The sequence below is a fragment of the Amphiura filiformis genome, unplaced genomic scaffold, assembly GCF_039555335.1.
Source record: "Amphiura filiformis unplaced genomic scaffold, Afil_fr2py scaffold_42, whole genome shotgun sequence".
NCBI lineage: Eukaryota > Metazoa > Echinodermata > Ophiuroidea > Amphilepidida > Amphiuridae > Amphiura > Amphiura filiformis.
In genome coordinates this window covers 504,822-522,547 of record NW_027305506.1, presented here as the reverse complement: position 1 = coordinate 522,547, position 17,726 = coordinate 504,822, and the positions used below count along the sequence as shown (strand labels likewise).

General features: G+C 37.8%; 1 protein-coding gene across 1 annotated transcript in view; it reads right to left on the bottom strand.

Moving 5' to 3' along the window:
- LOC140144149 (uncharacterized) overlaps positions 1-17,090 on the bottom strand; it is a 371,331-nt gene extending 354,241 nt beyond the window's left edge. The window contains exons 1-9 of the mRNA XM_072165981.1: positions 16,973-17,090; positions 16,610-16,672; positions 15,025-15,087; positions 12,344-12,403; positions 11,179-11,238; positions 5,386-5,514; positions 4,575-4,676; positions 3,547-3,717; positions 2,805-2,852 (exon numbers count right to left, since the gene is read on the bottom strand). Coding sequence (XP_072022082.1) covers positions 2,805-2,852; positions 3,547-3,717; positions 4,575-4,676; positions 5,386-5,514; positions 11,179-11,238; positions 12,344-12,403; positions 15,025-15,087; positions 16,610-16,672; positions 16,973-17,090 — 814 coding nt within the window. The remainder of the gene's footprint in view (positions 1-2,804; positions 2,853-3,546; positions 3,718-4,574; positions 4,677-5,385; positions 5,515-11,178; positions 11,239-12,343; positions 12,404-15,024; positions 15,088-16,609; positions 16,673-16,972) is intronic.
- Between the last annotated feature and the right edge of the window lie 636 nt (positions 17,091-17,726).

Genomic DNA, 17,726 nt, shown 5'->3' with positions numbered 1-17,726 from the left:
GTAAGGTCAGTGTTAACACCTTTCCTAATGACTTTCATATGCATAGTTCTACTGAGGCATATAGTTTGTAATTAAACAATTAAAAAATCAGGAGAGAACACAGGATGTGCGAGTGCTTAGCTTCGAGCTAGAGCTATTTTAAGACAGGTCACTATAAGTCACTGTAGATATAAAATACAAGTTCGCTCAACTGGGCAACCTTTCCCACTATGGAAAAAATTAGTTCGATCATAATTAAAACAAACAGTCATGCAATAATATTTTGGGTATGCCTACTGGTATTGGTTCTGGCGAAAAAGTCAAAACCATGTGGCCCGCGTAGTGCAGTATTGCGGTACGCCTGTTTAGACACATCGCAGGCCCTGGAAGTATACATTGATACCCATTGATGAGGATCTCCTCTTCCGTGTGGATTGCACATTACATTTTGAGATATTCACTTTCTTTCCTTTTCTCTCTAGCCAGCCCGCATAAAGCATAAATCTGAATATATAATAAGTCTCTAGGAAATGAAGTTGTTATTCATTTGAACTCACAAGTCACAGCATGGTATTTTTTTTTTGTATTTAAAGTGCAATCGTGGATAATATCCCACATGACATTGACAACGTCAATGAACAGAATGATATATGAAATCAATTTGATAACTCATGAGATGAGCTCTGATTGGCCAATCAAATAATAATAATAATAATAATAATAAAGACATTTATAAAGCGCTAGTATGCAAGAAAGCCTCTTAGCGCTGTTATACAAAGGATAAAAACATTATCAAAACATATGAGTGGAGTACACAAAGTATATAAACTACATTACAGACCTAAAAGCTACCATTACAAACTTAAAAACTACTATTCCCCAAACACAAGTGAATGAAATTTCACAGGTTACAAAGCAATAATCTTAAGCAAGATTATAATTAGATAGTATGGTACACACTTAAAAGTACTATTAACCAAAAACACATGCAACATTATAAAAGGTGACCGAAATATCCACATGTCACATAGCATTAAAAAGGCAAGTTACACAGTATCAGCAGTAAAATAAAATTCTCATCAGAGACAACAGATTAAAAAGGCATACATAATTATGAGCCGTGCAAATTCAAATGGATCACCTGCAACTCAAGAGCTGCTTGACAATCAATGAAAGAAAAACAAATGGGCAGGTGATAAAAAAATGCCAAAGGGGGTACACATGCATTACAGTGGTTATGTACATGAGAATAACATCAAATGCAAATAATATAATATAACTTAAGGTTGTGGTATCCTGGGATTCCTGTCAACAGACCTTATCAATAGCACACATCAACTGGCTGGTTTACAATGTAGTGAGAAGGTGTGCATTTGCTCAGCACTTGAAGCACTGAATTCATTCTCAGTTGGCCAAAAAAAATGTATGGAAGACCATTCCATAAAGAAATGGCACACATGGAGCAGGTTGCATGGCGTCTTATATATGGTGGGGGAAGCAAGTCTGACAAATCTGCTGAGCAATGGCTGGTCTGCATTTTATACAGAACTGTAACTGCTGCTACCCATCGTCAAGTGAGGCAAGCTGGTGATGTTGAGTTTTGATAGAGCAGTAGCTTTAAGGGGGTACTACACCCCTGTGGTAAATTTATGACTATTTTTGTATTTTTCTCAAAAAATAATAACACACTGGTAACAAAAGTTATGTATATTATAGGGGCAAGGAATCCAATTGCTACACTGAAATTTCAGTGACTCAAGACAAGCGGTTCAGTATATATGATAGGAAACGAGGTACATCCTAGCTGTACCTTATTTCTTATCATAAATCATGAACCGCTTGTCTTTGGTCACTGAAATTCCAGTATAGTAATTGGATTCCTTGCCCCTATAATATACATAACTTTTGTTACCAGTGTGTTATTAGTTTTCGAGAAAAATGCAAAAATAGACACAAATTTATCGAGGGGTGTAGTACCCCCTTAAGCAAGCTGGCCTAAATTTGTTGATGAAGCATTAAATTCATCCAGCTCAGAGAGGCAGATTCCATAATGCAATGAACCTGTGATTTGTAAACAGTAGCCCTGCCCCCTGTATATCCAGCTTGTTTGCGATCTTCCTCAATACCATAGCACATTAGCAACTGGGGACACAAATTAAACCTGGAACCTTTTCCTAGTCTATTAGTAGGTGCAAAAGAAATGCATTTAAAAGTGCCGTATTCAAGATAAAATTGTCTTCATTTAAAGACTAGCTAGGTGTTATAGCATTACAATAATTATGTAAACCTGTGTGATAGGCTAAAATGTTCCCAGTTGGCATGCATAATCAGAACCAAGAACTCCTTGTTTGTATCCTATAGTCCAGGGTAGAGTCCCATTGGCAACAGAAATGTGTAGGGTGTGGGGGTGGGTGTGCGTTGGTTTTTGCCCTCAATCGGGGACATATTCAAAAATTTTAACCTGCAATTGGGGATACACCGCCAACCGGGGATATCCCCGATTTTTCAAAGGACTCTATACAGGGTAACAGGGGCTATAGAGCGTGTTAAGACACTCTACAGGGCAATAGGGGTGATGTCTCCATTTGCCCTGTAGAAAGTCAGGAATGTATGACAATTGACAATTTCCTAGTCAACTGGGGAAGATCGGGCCCTATTATGTGTCAACTGGGTATCCCCATTTTCATGGTTACGCACCCTATGTAAAATGTGTGTATCCCCGATTGAAGGGAAAACCAGTGGGGGTGTATGTGTGGGGGTGTGTGTGTAAGGGTGGGGGTGTGTTTGCTATTGGTGGTACATGTTTTGTGCAATCTTATTCTTACCTTTATTGCTTTCTGGATCATGATCAGCTCGTTTTGTTGGTGCTTTATCTGTTTATGAATAAGGAAAAAAAGTATTTGCTTTATAGGTTTTACTTCTGAAAATCTAAGTTACAAGTTCGTTTATTAGTTCTAAGGAGGAGAGGCAGGGTCAGGTGTGATTAACTCTTATATGGCCTTTACTATTTATGAAAGGGAAAGGACTATTTTAATTAAATATCGGGTTTTAAATTCCATATTCCTGGGGTAATGCCAACCATCAAACTTTGTGTGTAGGGGTTGGGGAAGCCCCATAATGGTTATTTTTGCATGAATGAAAATACTTTAAGGAATATGGAATTTAAAACTTGATATTTAATTAAAATAGTCCTTTCCCTTTCATAAATAGTAGAAGGTCTGTGAAAATCACATGTTTATTGGCCTATTACTTTATGTATATCTGTGATTTTCCAATTTCACAAGGTTACATGCACTTACATTATTCCATCATAGCCACATTATGTGGGGAGTTTGTGTTCTTGTGGTGGTATCACAATATAGAGGAGTCTCCATGGCTATACCAAATATAACAGTATAGGTTGCAACAACACCCTTTTTAGAAACACTGTTGCAAACTATGCCTAATATAGGATGAGTGTTAAACAAAATTATCAATCCACCCTCTTCAAGGTTGAATCATACTACAGATACATGTAGTGTAGTGTTCAAAATTACAATATTGTCACTGTTCTTATCAATTATGTACCTTTGTCAAGTTGTTCTTTGATCTTTGGTAGGTTTCCCATCATAGCTTCCTCAGTCTGCACATCATAATACAGCAGATTGTTAATCTGCAAGCCCAGCCATCCAGTCGGCGTATGGCGGTCATATTTTAATATGACTATGGGTTTCTTTAAAAAGAATGCGTACTGAGCTTCTGTATTTAAGAAAACATATTGTAGAGGGAGTCATAAAAAGTGCAAAAGAATAATGTTCAAAACTTTATATGAATACCACTAGACGGGGAGCTAGCACTAATGTCTTTGCATCCCCCAGGATTAACCTAACCCAACCTTTTTAGGTTTCTTAGATGGTCCCAAACACATTCAAGATGTGCCCAAAATTAACAAGTGATAAAAAAAAGTGGGTAATGGTGAATCCAACGGACGAGGACACAAAACACATCAAGGATCAATAAATGATACAAGAGGATACCTTGAATATATGAAAAACTGGAAAGAAAAAAAGCAAGGTACATAGTACACCAACTTGACGTGGGGAACAAGTAAAATACAGACTAGACATTACGTGAGGGGGGGGGGACAAAATAGGCATTAGAAGAAAAAGAGTACTAGAATGATGTGCATTTTTGTGCAGTTTTGTGAAATGTTTTGTAATGTGCAATTTTAGCCAACATCAGACAGATCCATATCTGTTTGGCAAGTTTTGTTTATTTTCTGTTCTAACCCCCTTTCTTTGATACACGTTTTCCACGCAAAACCTCTTTTATACCCTGGAAAGTGACATATTCTCAAGTTAGAACACATTTCCCAAATTTTGTGACCAATTCGTGGAGCACATTACTGTTAGGCATTTATATCTCCTTGTGTCAGATATAAATCCTGGGATATAAATGCATTTGTACCTTGAAAAGTGTCCTAAAAGTATAAGCAGACTTATGGTTTTGTTATAACTCGATTACATGTACATTATGATATGTTAGGTTTGTTAAGAGCGACATTAAGCCTATATCAAAACGTGTTTGTAGAGAGACATGTTTAAAATTATCATTACCTTTTTTGCAGTTGTCACTTTTTTGATAATTCTCGGAAACACACATCAGAATTGCATATGCATTTTCAACTGCTTCAGACATTTTGTCATCCATGTTACCAGCTGTATAGAAAGGTGTCAATTGTTACTTTGGGTTATTCTATAGCATACATTGCTTGTTTAGGGTGTTATTTTGTTATATTAGACGACAAATAAATAGGGTTGGTCGGTTTGGTTTTTATTTTAGCAAACAGGGGGCAAGGATACATAATGGCCTCTAATGAAACAATTATGTGAGGAACGTGCGAAAATGTGAACATATCCCATCAATTTGGTTAAAATTAAGTTGAATTTTGGTCTTAATTGATGACATTTTTGCTGAAATGTACACAGAAATTTGACTTTCTCCGCTTGGATCAGGGGGGCGCAGAATCGATGCTGAATTGGCTAATAAGGTGCCCTCTAATTATTATTATTATATTACTAATGATTTGTACTGCAGTTCATATCATAACCATTTCAAAAGGCATTCTATTATTAGCATTGAAGTTGAATGTCTACATTTACGGTATTAAGTTAGCAATCAAATGTTTATTGCAAGATATAAATCTTGTATAGGAACAGATATTGTACTGATGTGGTAGTAAAATAATGGGAACACTCACATGGATGATGCTAATCGTTATGGATCAGACTGTAACCAGTAATTTCTTATTAAAAGATGATAATTCATATTCTGTAACCGCGATGACTAATGCACTGAGAAATTAATATCCTTTTAACAACACTTTTTCAGAACAAAATCATAAAACATGCTTCACATTTTCCGTACCCATCTCGTCTAGGTCCATCCATACCCGATAACCACCTGCAATCAGTTCATCTCTCAGCTTTATCATTCTTTGTTGGCATGGATGGTGATCCTTCTTGGCTCCCCAGCTATACGATATCATCACATGACCTAGGATAGTGTACAAAAATTACAAAATGAGGATTATTAGGATTATTATACTAAATGAAATGTTGCTGCAGATTTGCCAGTGATACAGGATGTATCAAAATGATTGTTACCCATCAATTTTATTAAACAGCCTGCATCTTCCAAATCTAGCATTGGATAGTCTTGAAATGTCCAAAATATGTAGTTTATGACGTGTTACACAATTTATCTATAAATTATGTGGATCATGTGTTGATTTTTTATGTGTCAGATTCATCCATTATCAATGGAAACTAATGGGTACCAATCATTTTGATATACTTGTATATAAAAAATTTAAAAAAACTTGAGAACCAATGTCAGACACCTGTGAAACGCTGCTGTATGTCTGCGAAGACAGACCCTTTCACACAGAACTGGTTGGTTCTTTAGCATGAGTAAAATCAGCCACAACCACAAGAGGCAAAAACTGTGTGACATTACAAGATAGGATGATCAACTCTAATAAGGGTTGAGGTTAGAGTGAAGCGTACAGGGATAAATGGCAAAGTTGTGAAAAATGCTATTAAAAAAAATGAACCCAAACATTCTCATATTCACTATAAAGGAACTATCAATGATTCCTGCAATAGTGTAAACATAATATTTGAAATTGAAAAGATAGCTTAAGAATTACGATGATGATGTATCTTGTAGAACGTCTAGAGAATGAAATCAAATTCACAATTATGATAAACGAAATGATTTGCTCTTGGAGCGGTGGGGGTAGCTGGGTCTTCATTGTAGTTCTAGCCTCATTTCATGTACGATGACCCTTACCATACAAAACTGCATAATATGCAGTCTTTATGCAGTCGAAGACAAATGACTACTTAATGCAGTTGTACCATGTAGTTATGTCTTCGACTGCATAGAAAGCAGTCGAAGACATTTCAAATAGGCAGTCACTGTAAATTATGCAGTCCTATGCAGTCAAGCTTGGGAAAACAAGTAGTCGAAGATAAATTCAAAATTATGCAGTCCTATGGAAGGCAAATTATGCAGTCGAGAGCTAATTTGCATACAAATTTGCTGTTGGATTCAAGGCAGTTACAAGCTGTAAGAAGATGATGGATGTTTTGGGCACTATTTTGAATAATTCAGACATTTTAAAGGAATTCCACATTACAGATTACTACAATGACTGTATGAACAGGTAAATTTGAGGCTTACAGATTTTCACTGCATGTAGATGAGTAGAAATTTATAAGCTTAAGATTATACTCTACATGCAAGATTACTGCAAACCTGTTGAATTTTGCAGTCAAGCACTTGTACATCAGAGATGTATCATGTATTCAAAATTAGTTTTAGTGGCAACTTAGATTTCTATAGCAGAACAGTTTGGTTCATTATAATTATGCTGACATGTACATGTATTATGACAATAATTAATGTGGTACAGGGATAATTAATGTACTGGGGATCTCTGAAAGGTGGGAGCAATACGGTTTATATTGGTTCATCAAGATGTTGGTTCTAAACCTTTTTGGCAGACAATTTTTAAGAGCCATGACTTTATGCATGGTGCCAAATGGTCATCCTATTTCTTTGGGGCTGTGTCACAGTGATAGTGGCCCAAACTGCCACCCTGCAAGTGTCACAATGGTAAACACATGGAAAACCCAGTTAACAGTCTATAATATCGAATTGATTAATTCGAATTAAACAATTCATCGAGTGGCCATGGGTAGCGCCATTAGACATGTTACAAGACTACCAAGTGACAGGTGATGGACCGTACACACACAAAAGAATAGGCACTTTTTTGATAATTTTCACCAAGGTTACTCAAAACTTATCTAGCTAATTTATTATACAGCAGGGGTCTCTGCCTTTTTAATATGTTATGACAAACAAAATTTAAAAAATATTTACCAACGGAAATAAAAATCCATTGACGGATAGTCTTTGTATGCTCTCACAAACTTGACAAAAAATCTGGAAAATCCAAAATTTTGGTCTAAAAATTGGCCAAGGTTACTGCTGTCCCATTCAAAAGCATGGGAAGACCTCCCACAGCGTTGAGGTAAACTTTCCAGACTTCCTGTCTACTGGCAGTAATGGCTACTACCCAGTGCAAACATCAATGAATTGTTTAATTCGAATTAATCAATTCGATATTATAGACTGGTTAAGTATAAAGGGTATTCATGAGTATAGTGATGTAACAGGGCATATAGCAATGGGTTTATACACTGTTTTAATGTAATTGCCCTGCATTAGACGTTATGCCGTTCCACTGAAATGCACATTGATCATGATCATAAAGACTTGGATTGTAATCGGGCCCGTACACGTGGGGGGGGGGTGCTCACCCCCTGCATATGGGCCTGATTCTAATTACAATTTTAATTCCTCATAGAACCAAAGACATGGAAATAGCTAGTGTTATCCTGTGAATATTTTGGCTAAAAATGGACAGAGATCCTTCCTAATACAGCCTGTCTCAAAAAAAGTTGTGCAAGTGAAAAGCGCCCTCTCTGGCAATTAGAAAATACTGTTGTGACATAATGCTTACATCAACGTCAAGGGCGTAGTCTTAGCTCTCGAATGCTGTTTGGTCTGTTCAATTTGCTTGTTTTAATCTCGAGATATGGGTAGTTAACAACAAAATGGTAAAATCACAATTGTGCCACTTTTACTAGGGAAGAAGGCTTTACATGTAACAGTGATTAGCATCAAGTTTATCAAGAGTTCCTTCGTGAAATCAAAAGAATGCATCAATTACACAATACAAAATGTTTTTTTTTTTTTTTACTGTTTTATCATGATGGAGGAATGATGATTCTATTTTATCACTTAAAAGAGATTAAAAGATGAATATATATTTCACATTCTGCTGTAAAAATTAAATACATGTGCATGTCAATGATTTTATCATGGTAAATACTGTTCTCTTAGTCACTTAAGACATGTTAAAAGACAAACAAATATTACGCACTTATACAGGTTGTAGGTTAATGAACGCGTATTACTTGTTGGGAGAGATATTAGGCAAACTAATGCCGCATCGCGTGCTGATGTTGATGCGTATGATGCATGCGCCCCAAAAGGGGGTGCATTAGACGCATCAACACCAACTATAATTGATTTACATGTACAGCTCTCTTCCCTAGTAAAAGTGGCACAATTGTGATTTTACCCTTTCGTTGTTAAATATACATATCTCGAAATTGGAACAAGCAAATAAAACAGAACAAACGGCATTTGAGAGCTAAGACTGCGCCCGTGACGTTGATATAAGCATTATGTCACAACGGTATTTTCTAATTGCCAAAGAGGGCGCTTTTCACTTGCACAATTTTTTTTGAGACAGGCTGTAGTTATCATTAATAATTTTTCAATATTTTCGGTAAAGAATGACAAAATTCTAAAAGGCATAATATGGACATGTCGACTAATGAAGGCATAGCTATGCAGTCGACCAATGAAGGCATAGCTAATTTGCATATTAACTTTGCTGTGGGAAGGCATAGCGACTGCAAATAAGCCTTGAAGGCATATATCATGTCTTTGAAGGCATAATATGGACATGTCGATGCATATGAAGATCATTTCGACTACTTAAACCGACTACATAAAATAACTGCATCTACGACTGCATAGCAACTGCATAGCGAAGGCATTCACTTTGGTAAGGGGACCCAATGTGGGTAATGAAGCAGGTATTGACCTCATCAATTACAAATTTAAGATCACATGCTTATCACTTTGTTCAGATGACAGGTGATAGGTTTTGGTCTATAGATCAGCCTCCAAACAAAAGGCAGGAATACATACATCTTATTATGTCTAAACACATCTACCCACCAAGAGTGCTGAAGTTGTCTCTGAGAGGATACAATTGCATGTGTTCATGCCACCAATCTTTCCATGTTAAAATATTACTGATAACCCTGGACCAAATAAAGCACATTAGAAATGTATTTTATCTGTACTTTATGGGTACTTTAACTATACTTTATGGGTAATAAGAACATTATAAAGTGTACTTTAAATGTGCTTATTTTTGATATCCTGGAAAAACATTGTACTTTAAAGGTACTTTAAATGTGCTTTATAGAACTTTAATTATACTTTATGAATATTTTGATAAATATGTGAAATTTTTTATGCTTTAACTATACTTTATTTGGACTTAGTTTTTTCCCAGTGTCAGTGAGTATACTTTAATTGTGCTTATTTTGGACTTAACCAAATTTTGAACATCAGTGTGTACTTTAAATACGCTTTATCAGTACTTTATGTATGCTTTACCTGGACTGATTTTCCTGGTGGTATTGTCAGCAATATAAGAGTACTTAAAATGTGCTTTTCAGTGTACTTTAAATGTACTTTAATGTGGTCATGTGATGTTTACATGTACAAGTCACATGACTACATTCCTCTAGATTTGAAAAATACCAACGGCCATCTTGTGGCAGTTATGCTAAGGTTGTATATTGCAATGGATGTATAAAACTATTCATTTATATAAAATGAAGCTAGGACTTTAATGGACTAAATACAGGCTTGATTACAGGAGATAGTTACTGGTAATGTATACTTGTGAACATAATTGTGTTACCAATACATAAGCTCCATAAATGTGGTAAGCTTAAGCTTATAATTATAACCTCACTGGTGTACGATGTTCCGTTGGTATGGAACCTCGCGACACAAAACTGTCAGGGCTCACATTTTAGCAACAAATTTTGCGCAAAATTGCAGCATAAAGTGGAAATTTATGTGATTTTGCCTCAAAAAGTGGGGGGGGAGGCAAACTGGGAGAACAAGAGAAATATTGCCCCTGCCCCCCCGAGGGCCGCCACTGAATATACTTGTTTTGGTATAAAGTATAATTAAAGCACAGTACTTTAAATATGCTTGTTTGGTATAAAGTACAATTAAAGTACAGTACTTTAAATGTGCTTTTTTCAGTATGCTTTAAATGTACTTTTCTGGTCTTGTGCTTTATTTGTACTTAAAAGGTACTTTATCATTGTTCCAAATGTCGCACATTGGAATGTTGTTTAGAAAGCATATTTAAAGTACAGTGCTTTAACTATTCTTGTTTGGTATAAAGTTTGGTATAAAGTACAATTAAAGTACAGTACTTTAAATGTGCCTTTTTCAGTATGCTTTAAATGTACTTTTCTGGTCATTTTTTTGTACTTTATTTGTACTTTAAAGGTACTTTATCATCGTTCCAAATGTCGCACATTGGAATGTTGTTTCGAAAGCATATTTAAAGTACAGTGCTTTAAAGATACTTGTTTTGGTCCAGGGAAGATTACTAGTTATGAAGTTATATGGGTATTTAAAAAAGCTGTGTTACTTTTTGTGAAGACTTTATTCCTGGGTCATGTACAAGTACTTTGCCTGGCATAAAATAAGCCTGGCAAAGAAGATGCCCTGTACTTTCACCACATTGAAAGTGGAGACCGTGACAGTGCACACTGTTTTACCATCATTATAGTTAGCTTCTATTATAGTGGAATATGTTGGAGCCACTCCAAGTTGGATCAATGGCCCAAGATCGTAGCAGTTGTAGGAAGCTTATGATGCTTGGGCTACATTAATACTTTGCTGTAATACCTATTAAAAGCCATGACATTATAGTTTATCGTACAAGTTCCTGAACAGTGGCAATTATGATCCTACCTGTCTTGCCAGAACGGTCCTTTCCTTCTTCCGTCTTGCTTTCAGCTGTATCATGAATGTCTGTAAGAGAAAGGGAACATATTTCATAATTATGATAATAGACATGATTTGCTCCAGGGCGGTGGGGGTAGCTGGATCTTCCTGGTGAGTATACATGCTCAGTTTGCTACCCTTTGGCTTTTGGAACTTTTGCATCTTCATTCCAGAAGCTGCTTCTTTCATCACCTAAAGAGGTGCTCTGGAGCTGAACCGTGATGACCCACCCATGCCAGTTTTAATTAGACCCGCCCTCAGGTTCGTGGATAACGGCTATAGTAATATAGACTATACCATTATTAATCCACCCAAAACATGGGCCCTTCGACTCTGTACACATTTTCCCACAAGTTTATGGGAGTTTTCTGGTCTGTGCAATCCGGCTGGTAATATAGACTATACCATTATTAATCCACCCAAAACACAGACCATTAGACTCTGTAGACATTTTCCCTTAAGTTTCCCACAAGTTTATGGGCAGTTCTCATTTCCCTATCCTGGGTCAGGCGAGTTTTCTATATATCACATTTGTGCTATCACTGCCTTGCCGTTGGCAAAGAAGATGCCATGCACATTGAAAGAGGAGACCGACAGCGCATACTAGTTTACAATCATTATAGTTAATATCTATTAATCCTAACATGGCTAGATAGAGACCACAAAATACCACAAGGATAACCACTGCGCATGCATGAATCCCGCACGATGCCATGGCGCAATCACCCTAAGTGCTATATGCTCATGGAATCGCTGGCCGGGTCAGCGAAACCCCTATGGCTACCGGTCGGTGATCGTGTGCTTGACACGCAAGAGGACTAAGGTTCAAATCCCGGGGATGCCAAGTGACTTCTTTGTTCATCTTCTTTCCTTTATCTTTTCTTCTTTTACTTTCAATAGCAAAAAGCAGTGTGCAGTGTTAGGGTTAAGGGATTATAGTGGAATATGTTGGAGCCACTCCAAGTTGGATCAATTGCCCAAGATCATAGCAGTTGTAGGAAGCTTGTCATGCTCAGGCTACTTTAATACTTTTCTGTAATACCTGTTAAAAGCCTATGACATTATTGTTTAGCAAAGTATTAAGTGGCATCAATTTTACTGTAATTCTCAACAGTGACAATTATGATCCTACCTGTGTTTCCAGAACTGTCCTTTTCTTCTTCCTTCTTGCTTTCAGCTGTATCGTGAATGTCTGTAAGAGAAAGGGAACATATTTCATAATTATGATAATAGACATGATTTGCTCCGGGCGGTGGGGGTAGCTGGATCTTCCTGGTGAGTATACATGCTCAGTTTGCTTCATTCCAGAAGCTGCTTCTTGGCTGATGACAGCCACAAGAACCAAATATCTTCCACAAACTAATACAGAATCTTCACATCTGGACTTTGAGGAAGACTTTCAAGACTGTCAACTTTCCTTAACTGCATATCCTCAGTCCTAGGTGGTGTCATCCAAGTGCTCTTGGAACTCATCACCTAAAGAGGTGCTCTGGAGCTGAACCGGGATGACCCACCCATGCAAGCTTTTGATTAGACCCTCCCTCTGGTCCGTGGATAATGGCTGGTAATATAGACTATACCATTATTAATCCACCCAAAGCATGGACGCTTAGACTCTGTAGACATTTTCCCTTCTATTTCCCACAAGTTTATGGGCAGTTCTCTTTTACCTATCCTGGGTCAGGCAATTTTCTATATACCACATCTTTGCTATCACTGCCTTGCCGCTGGCGAAGATGCCATGTACATTGAAAGAGGCGACCGACAGATACACACTAGTTTACAATCATTATAGTTAGCGTCTATTAATCCTAACACGGCTAGAGACCAGAAAATACCACAAGGATAACCATTGCGCATGCATGAATCCCGCACGATGCCATGATGCAATCACCGTAAGTGCTATATGATCACGGAATCGCTGGCCGGGACAACAAAAACCCATGTGGCTCCTGGACGGTGAACGTGTGCTTGGCACACGAGGGGTCTAAGGTTCACATTACAGGGTGCCGAATGACTTCTTTGTTCATCTTCTTTCCTTTTTCTTTTCTTCTTTAACTTTCAATAGCAAAAAGCAGTGTTCAGTGTTAGGGTTAAGAGATTATAGTGGAATATGCCAGAGCCACTCCAGATCAATTGGATCAATTGCCCAAGATTATAGCAGTTATAGGAAGCTTGTCATGCTCAGGCTATTTTTCTGTAATACCTGTTAAAAGCCTATGACATATAGGTTTAACATACAAGTTTGGCAAAGTATTAAGTGGCATCAATTTTACTGTAATTCTCAACAGTGACAATTATGATCCTACCTGTCTTTCCAAAACTGTCCTTTTCTTCTTCCTTCTTGCTTTCACCTGTATCGTGTTGAATGGCTGTAAGAGAAAGGGAACATATTTCATGATAAAAGAGGACATGATTTGCTCCCGGGTGGTGGGGGAAGCTGGATCTTAGTGTTGAATATATGCTCAGTTTGCTACCCTACTGGAACTTTCTTATGTCCATTCCAGAAGCTGCTTCTTGGTTATCGACAGCCACAAGAAGCTCCATGATTGAGCTAATTGGATTGTATTGATTGTTACATAATATCCCATTGATGCCAAATAACCATCCTTTATTGGCCACTTCACAACACTAAAGAATGATTGGATGCAAATCCCATTACAAGTACAAAGTCAATACACTCTTTTCAAAGCCCAAGAAAACTTTTACATTTGAAGTTATATGCGTATTTAAAATTTGCTGTGTCACATTTTGTGAAGACTTATTTTAAAATAATGGGCTGTAAACACAAATTCCTGGGTCATGTACTTTTGCCCGGCAGAGAATAAGCCTTCTAAATTCAATAAGTTTTTTGCTGAAATTGGTCCGAAGCTAGCAAGCGAAATTCATTCTCCATGCAGCTTCTCTGATTTTCTAAAAGCACCCTTTGACAAATCAATTTTCTTTAATCCAACATCTCCGAAGGAAATCCTTGACATCACTGACAAATTTAGGAATGGTAAGAGCTCGGGGTGTATAGAAGGCCTTGCGAAGAAGATGCCCTGTACATTTCACCACATTGAAAGAGGAGACCGACAGCGCACACTATTTTAAATCATCTTCTATTAAGAGATTATAGTGGAATATGTTGGAGCCACTCCAAGATGGATCAATGGCCCAAGATCATAGCAGTTGTAGGAAGCTTGTGATGCTCAGGCTACTTAAATACTTTTACTATAATACCCGTTAAAAGTCTATGTCATGACATTATTTGTAAGTTTGACGTACAAATTTGGCATAATAAGCGGCAGCAATTGTGACAATTATGATCCTACCTGTCTTTCCAGAACTGTCCTTTTCTTCTTCCTTCTTGCTTTCAGCTGAATCGTGTGGAACGTCTGAAAGAGAAAGGGAACACAATTCATAATTATGATAAAAGAGGAGACCGACAGCACACACTAGTTTACAATCATTATAGTTAGCGTCTATTAATCCTAACATGGTTAGGGACCACAAAATACTATATAGATAACCACTGCACATGCATGAATACCGTGCGATGCCATTATGTAATCACCGTAAGTGCTATATACACTCACAGAACCACTAGCCGGAATAGCAAAAACCAGTGTTCAGTGCCACTCCAAGTTGGATCAATGGCCCAAGATCATAGCAGTTGTAGGAAGCTTGTCATGCTCAGGCTACTTTAATACTTTTCTGTAATACCTGTTAAAAGCCTATGACATTATTTGTAGGTTTAACATACAAGTTTTGCAAAGTATTTAGTGGCAGCAATTTTGCTGTAATTCTGAACAGTGACAATTATGATCCTACCTGTCTTTCCAGAACTGTCCTTTTCTTCTTCCTTCTTGCTTTCAGCTGTATCGTGTGGAACGTCTGAAAGAATAAGGGAACACAATTCATAATTATGATAAAGGACATGATTTGCTCCCAGACAGGGGGGGGTAGCCGGATCTTAGTGTTGAGTATATGCTTCAGTTTGCTACCCTACTGGAACTTTCTCATGTCCATTACAGAAGCTGCTTCTTGGTTGTCGACAGCCACAAGAAGCACCATGATTAAGCTGTTTGGCTTGTATTTATTGTTACATAATAGCCCATTGACCAAATGACCATCCTTTATTGGCCACTTCACATCACTAAAGAATGATTGGATGCAAGTCCCATTACAAGTACAAAGTCAATACACTCTTTTCAGAGCCCCCCCCCAATTTTACATTAGGCGAGGTCTGCTTGTTATGACAAGCGGCATTTTTCAGTGAACAGCTCTTTTCAGATCCATCAATAAACAAGGGTCTACCTACATGTCTCAATCTTAGGTATTTTGTCTGAAGAAGCTTTACACTTACAATCAAAGTTGTTTTCGCACTCCTTGCCCTTTCTTTACATTTACAATAAAAGTTATTGCGCACTTCGCCTTAGTTCCAACAATGGATTGAGTCTGTCGGCGGAAGGGGCGATCATAAAACTTTTCCGCCTGAGATGGGGGTCACAAAATGTTATTAGCCCGCGATGGGGGGGGGGTCAATGACATCCCCCTAAAGTACTTCTGTCAGACAACGGGCCTGTAAAAGAAGGTGCCCTCTACACTTGAAATGCTGGATGGCAGCAAATGCAAACTGCTTTTGAAGTATCAGTACCTGTAAGGGTGATTTTGATGGAATGTTGCATGTTGTATGAGATTTCCAGAGATTGCAGCAGTTGAAGTAAGCTTGTGATGATACCGTGTATGTGTGAATGGGGTACTCTAAAGTAAACGGAAGTTGAGATCCGCATTGAAGTGCATTAATGTGTAGCTTCCGTGGCCTGCACTGCATATTTAACAAAACGTAATAAACAACTGCACTGCGTGGTGAATGTGTAAAGCTACGCTCTCTTGGCACAACTTTCATGGCGCCTTGTAACGAAACGCGTAAGCTCGCTTCCGAGCGGTTGCGTAACATGCATTTACATGCTATGGGTTGGTTTCAAATGTTGCAACACTCCCACTGTGGGACACCGACAAAATGGGATGGACCAAGTGGGGCATGGGACCAAATGAGACATGGACCAAATGGGACAGTGACCAAGTGGGATATGGACAAAGTAGAACAAGGAACAAGTGAAACATGGACTAAGCGTAAACTGGTCTATATAAATTTGACTTATCAAGATTGGACTAACTGGGATTTGGACCAAGTGGGAATAGTACTAAATAGGACATGGACCAAGTAAGATTGGACCAAGTGGTATTGGTCTTGGTGGGAAATCACTGCCCACATTGATGGGAATTTCGCAGCATGTGTGGAGTGCCCCATTGATGCCATAACACACCACATTATATCCCTACTTATTATTTCCTTGTTTTTTGAACTTTGGCAAAATGATGGAATCTTTTACAGTGTATATCATAATCCTACCTTGCTTTCCTGTGCCATCTTTTCCATCCTCCTTCTTGCTTTCAGTTGTATCTTGCCTAATGTCTGAAAGTGAAAGACAAGTAAATCTCTTAACTTTAAGTGGTATTAAAAATCCGTATCCTACTAGGTTTTTATTTATATATACATGTGATGATACAGTGATATTGGGGCACACTACACAGGAGTGGACACCAACATTAATGTGCATCAATATGTACTTCTGTGGCCTATATTGTCATGATTGTGTTCTAAACGGCTTAACATGTACTGTACTGCATGGTGAATGTATAAAAGCTTCTCTCAAGCCCGACTTTCATTGCGTCTTGTAATACAGGGCTTCCATTACACAGTTGCACGCCCTACTGTTGATTGAAAATGCATAACACTGTGGTACATGGTCCATCCTGGGACATGCCGTGACATGCCATAGACCACTGGGACATGGTCCAAGTACGACATGCAGCAATTGGAATTGGCCCATGTTGGAATGGACCAAGTGTGAATTGGTCAAAGTGGAACATGGAATAGGTGTGAAATGGCCTAAGTAGGAATTGGTCTAAGTGAGACTGGACTTACTGGGAATTGGAAGAATGGGACTAAATATTAGACTAAATAGACCAAGTGTGAATTGGCCCAAGTGGGACATGGAATAAGTGTCAAATGACTCAAGTAGGAATTGGTCTAAGTGAGATCGGACTTACTGGGAATTGAACTAAATGGGAGATGGAAAAAGTTAAAAATCACTGTTCACACTGATGGTGATTTAGCAGCCAATGTGGAGTGTTACACCACGAAAAAAGTACATTTTGTCAGTCACAATTGTGGCGTATGATGATTTTGGTCATTTTTATCCAATTTGGCAGAACAGTTTAAAATATAAAGTTTTTCAAGTCTACCAAGGAAGAAAGCTCAAATGTACCTTATCAATAAAATAACAAGTTAATAGTCTAAACAATATACTTCAGTTCAATTTTAAATGGAGTTACTTGATCTACCGAGAAATAACATTGGGGGAGTACTGACTCTGTTATTATAGCATATCCTTCAAAGGATACGTCGACCGAATGGCATACTCTACTCTTGAGTGTAAAGTTTCACAAAATGTTAACAAATTACC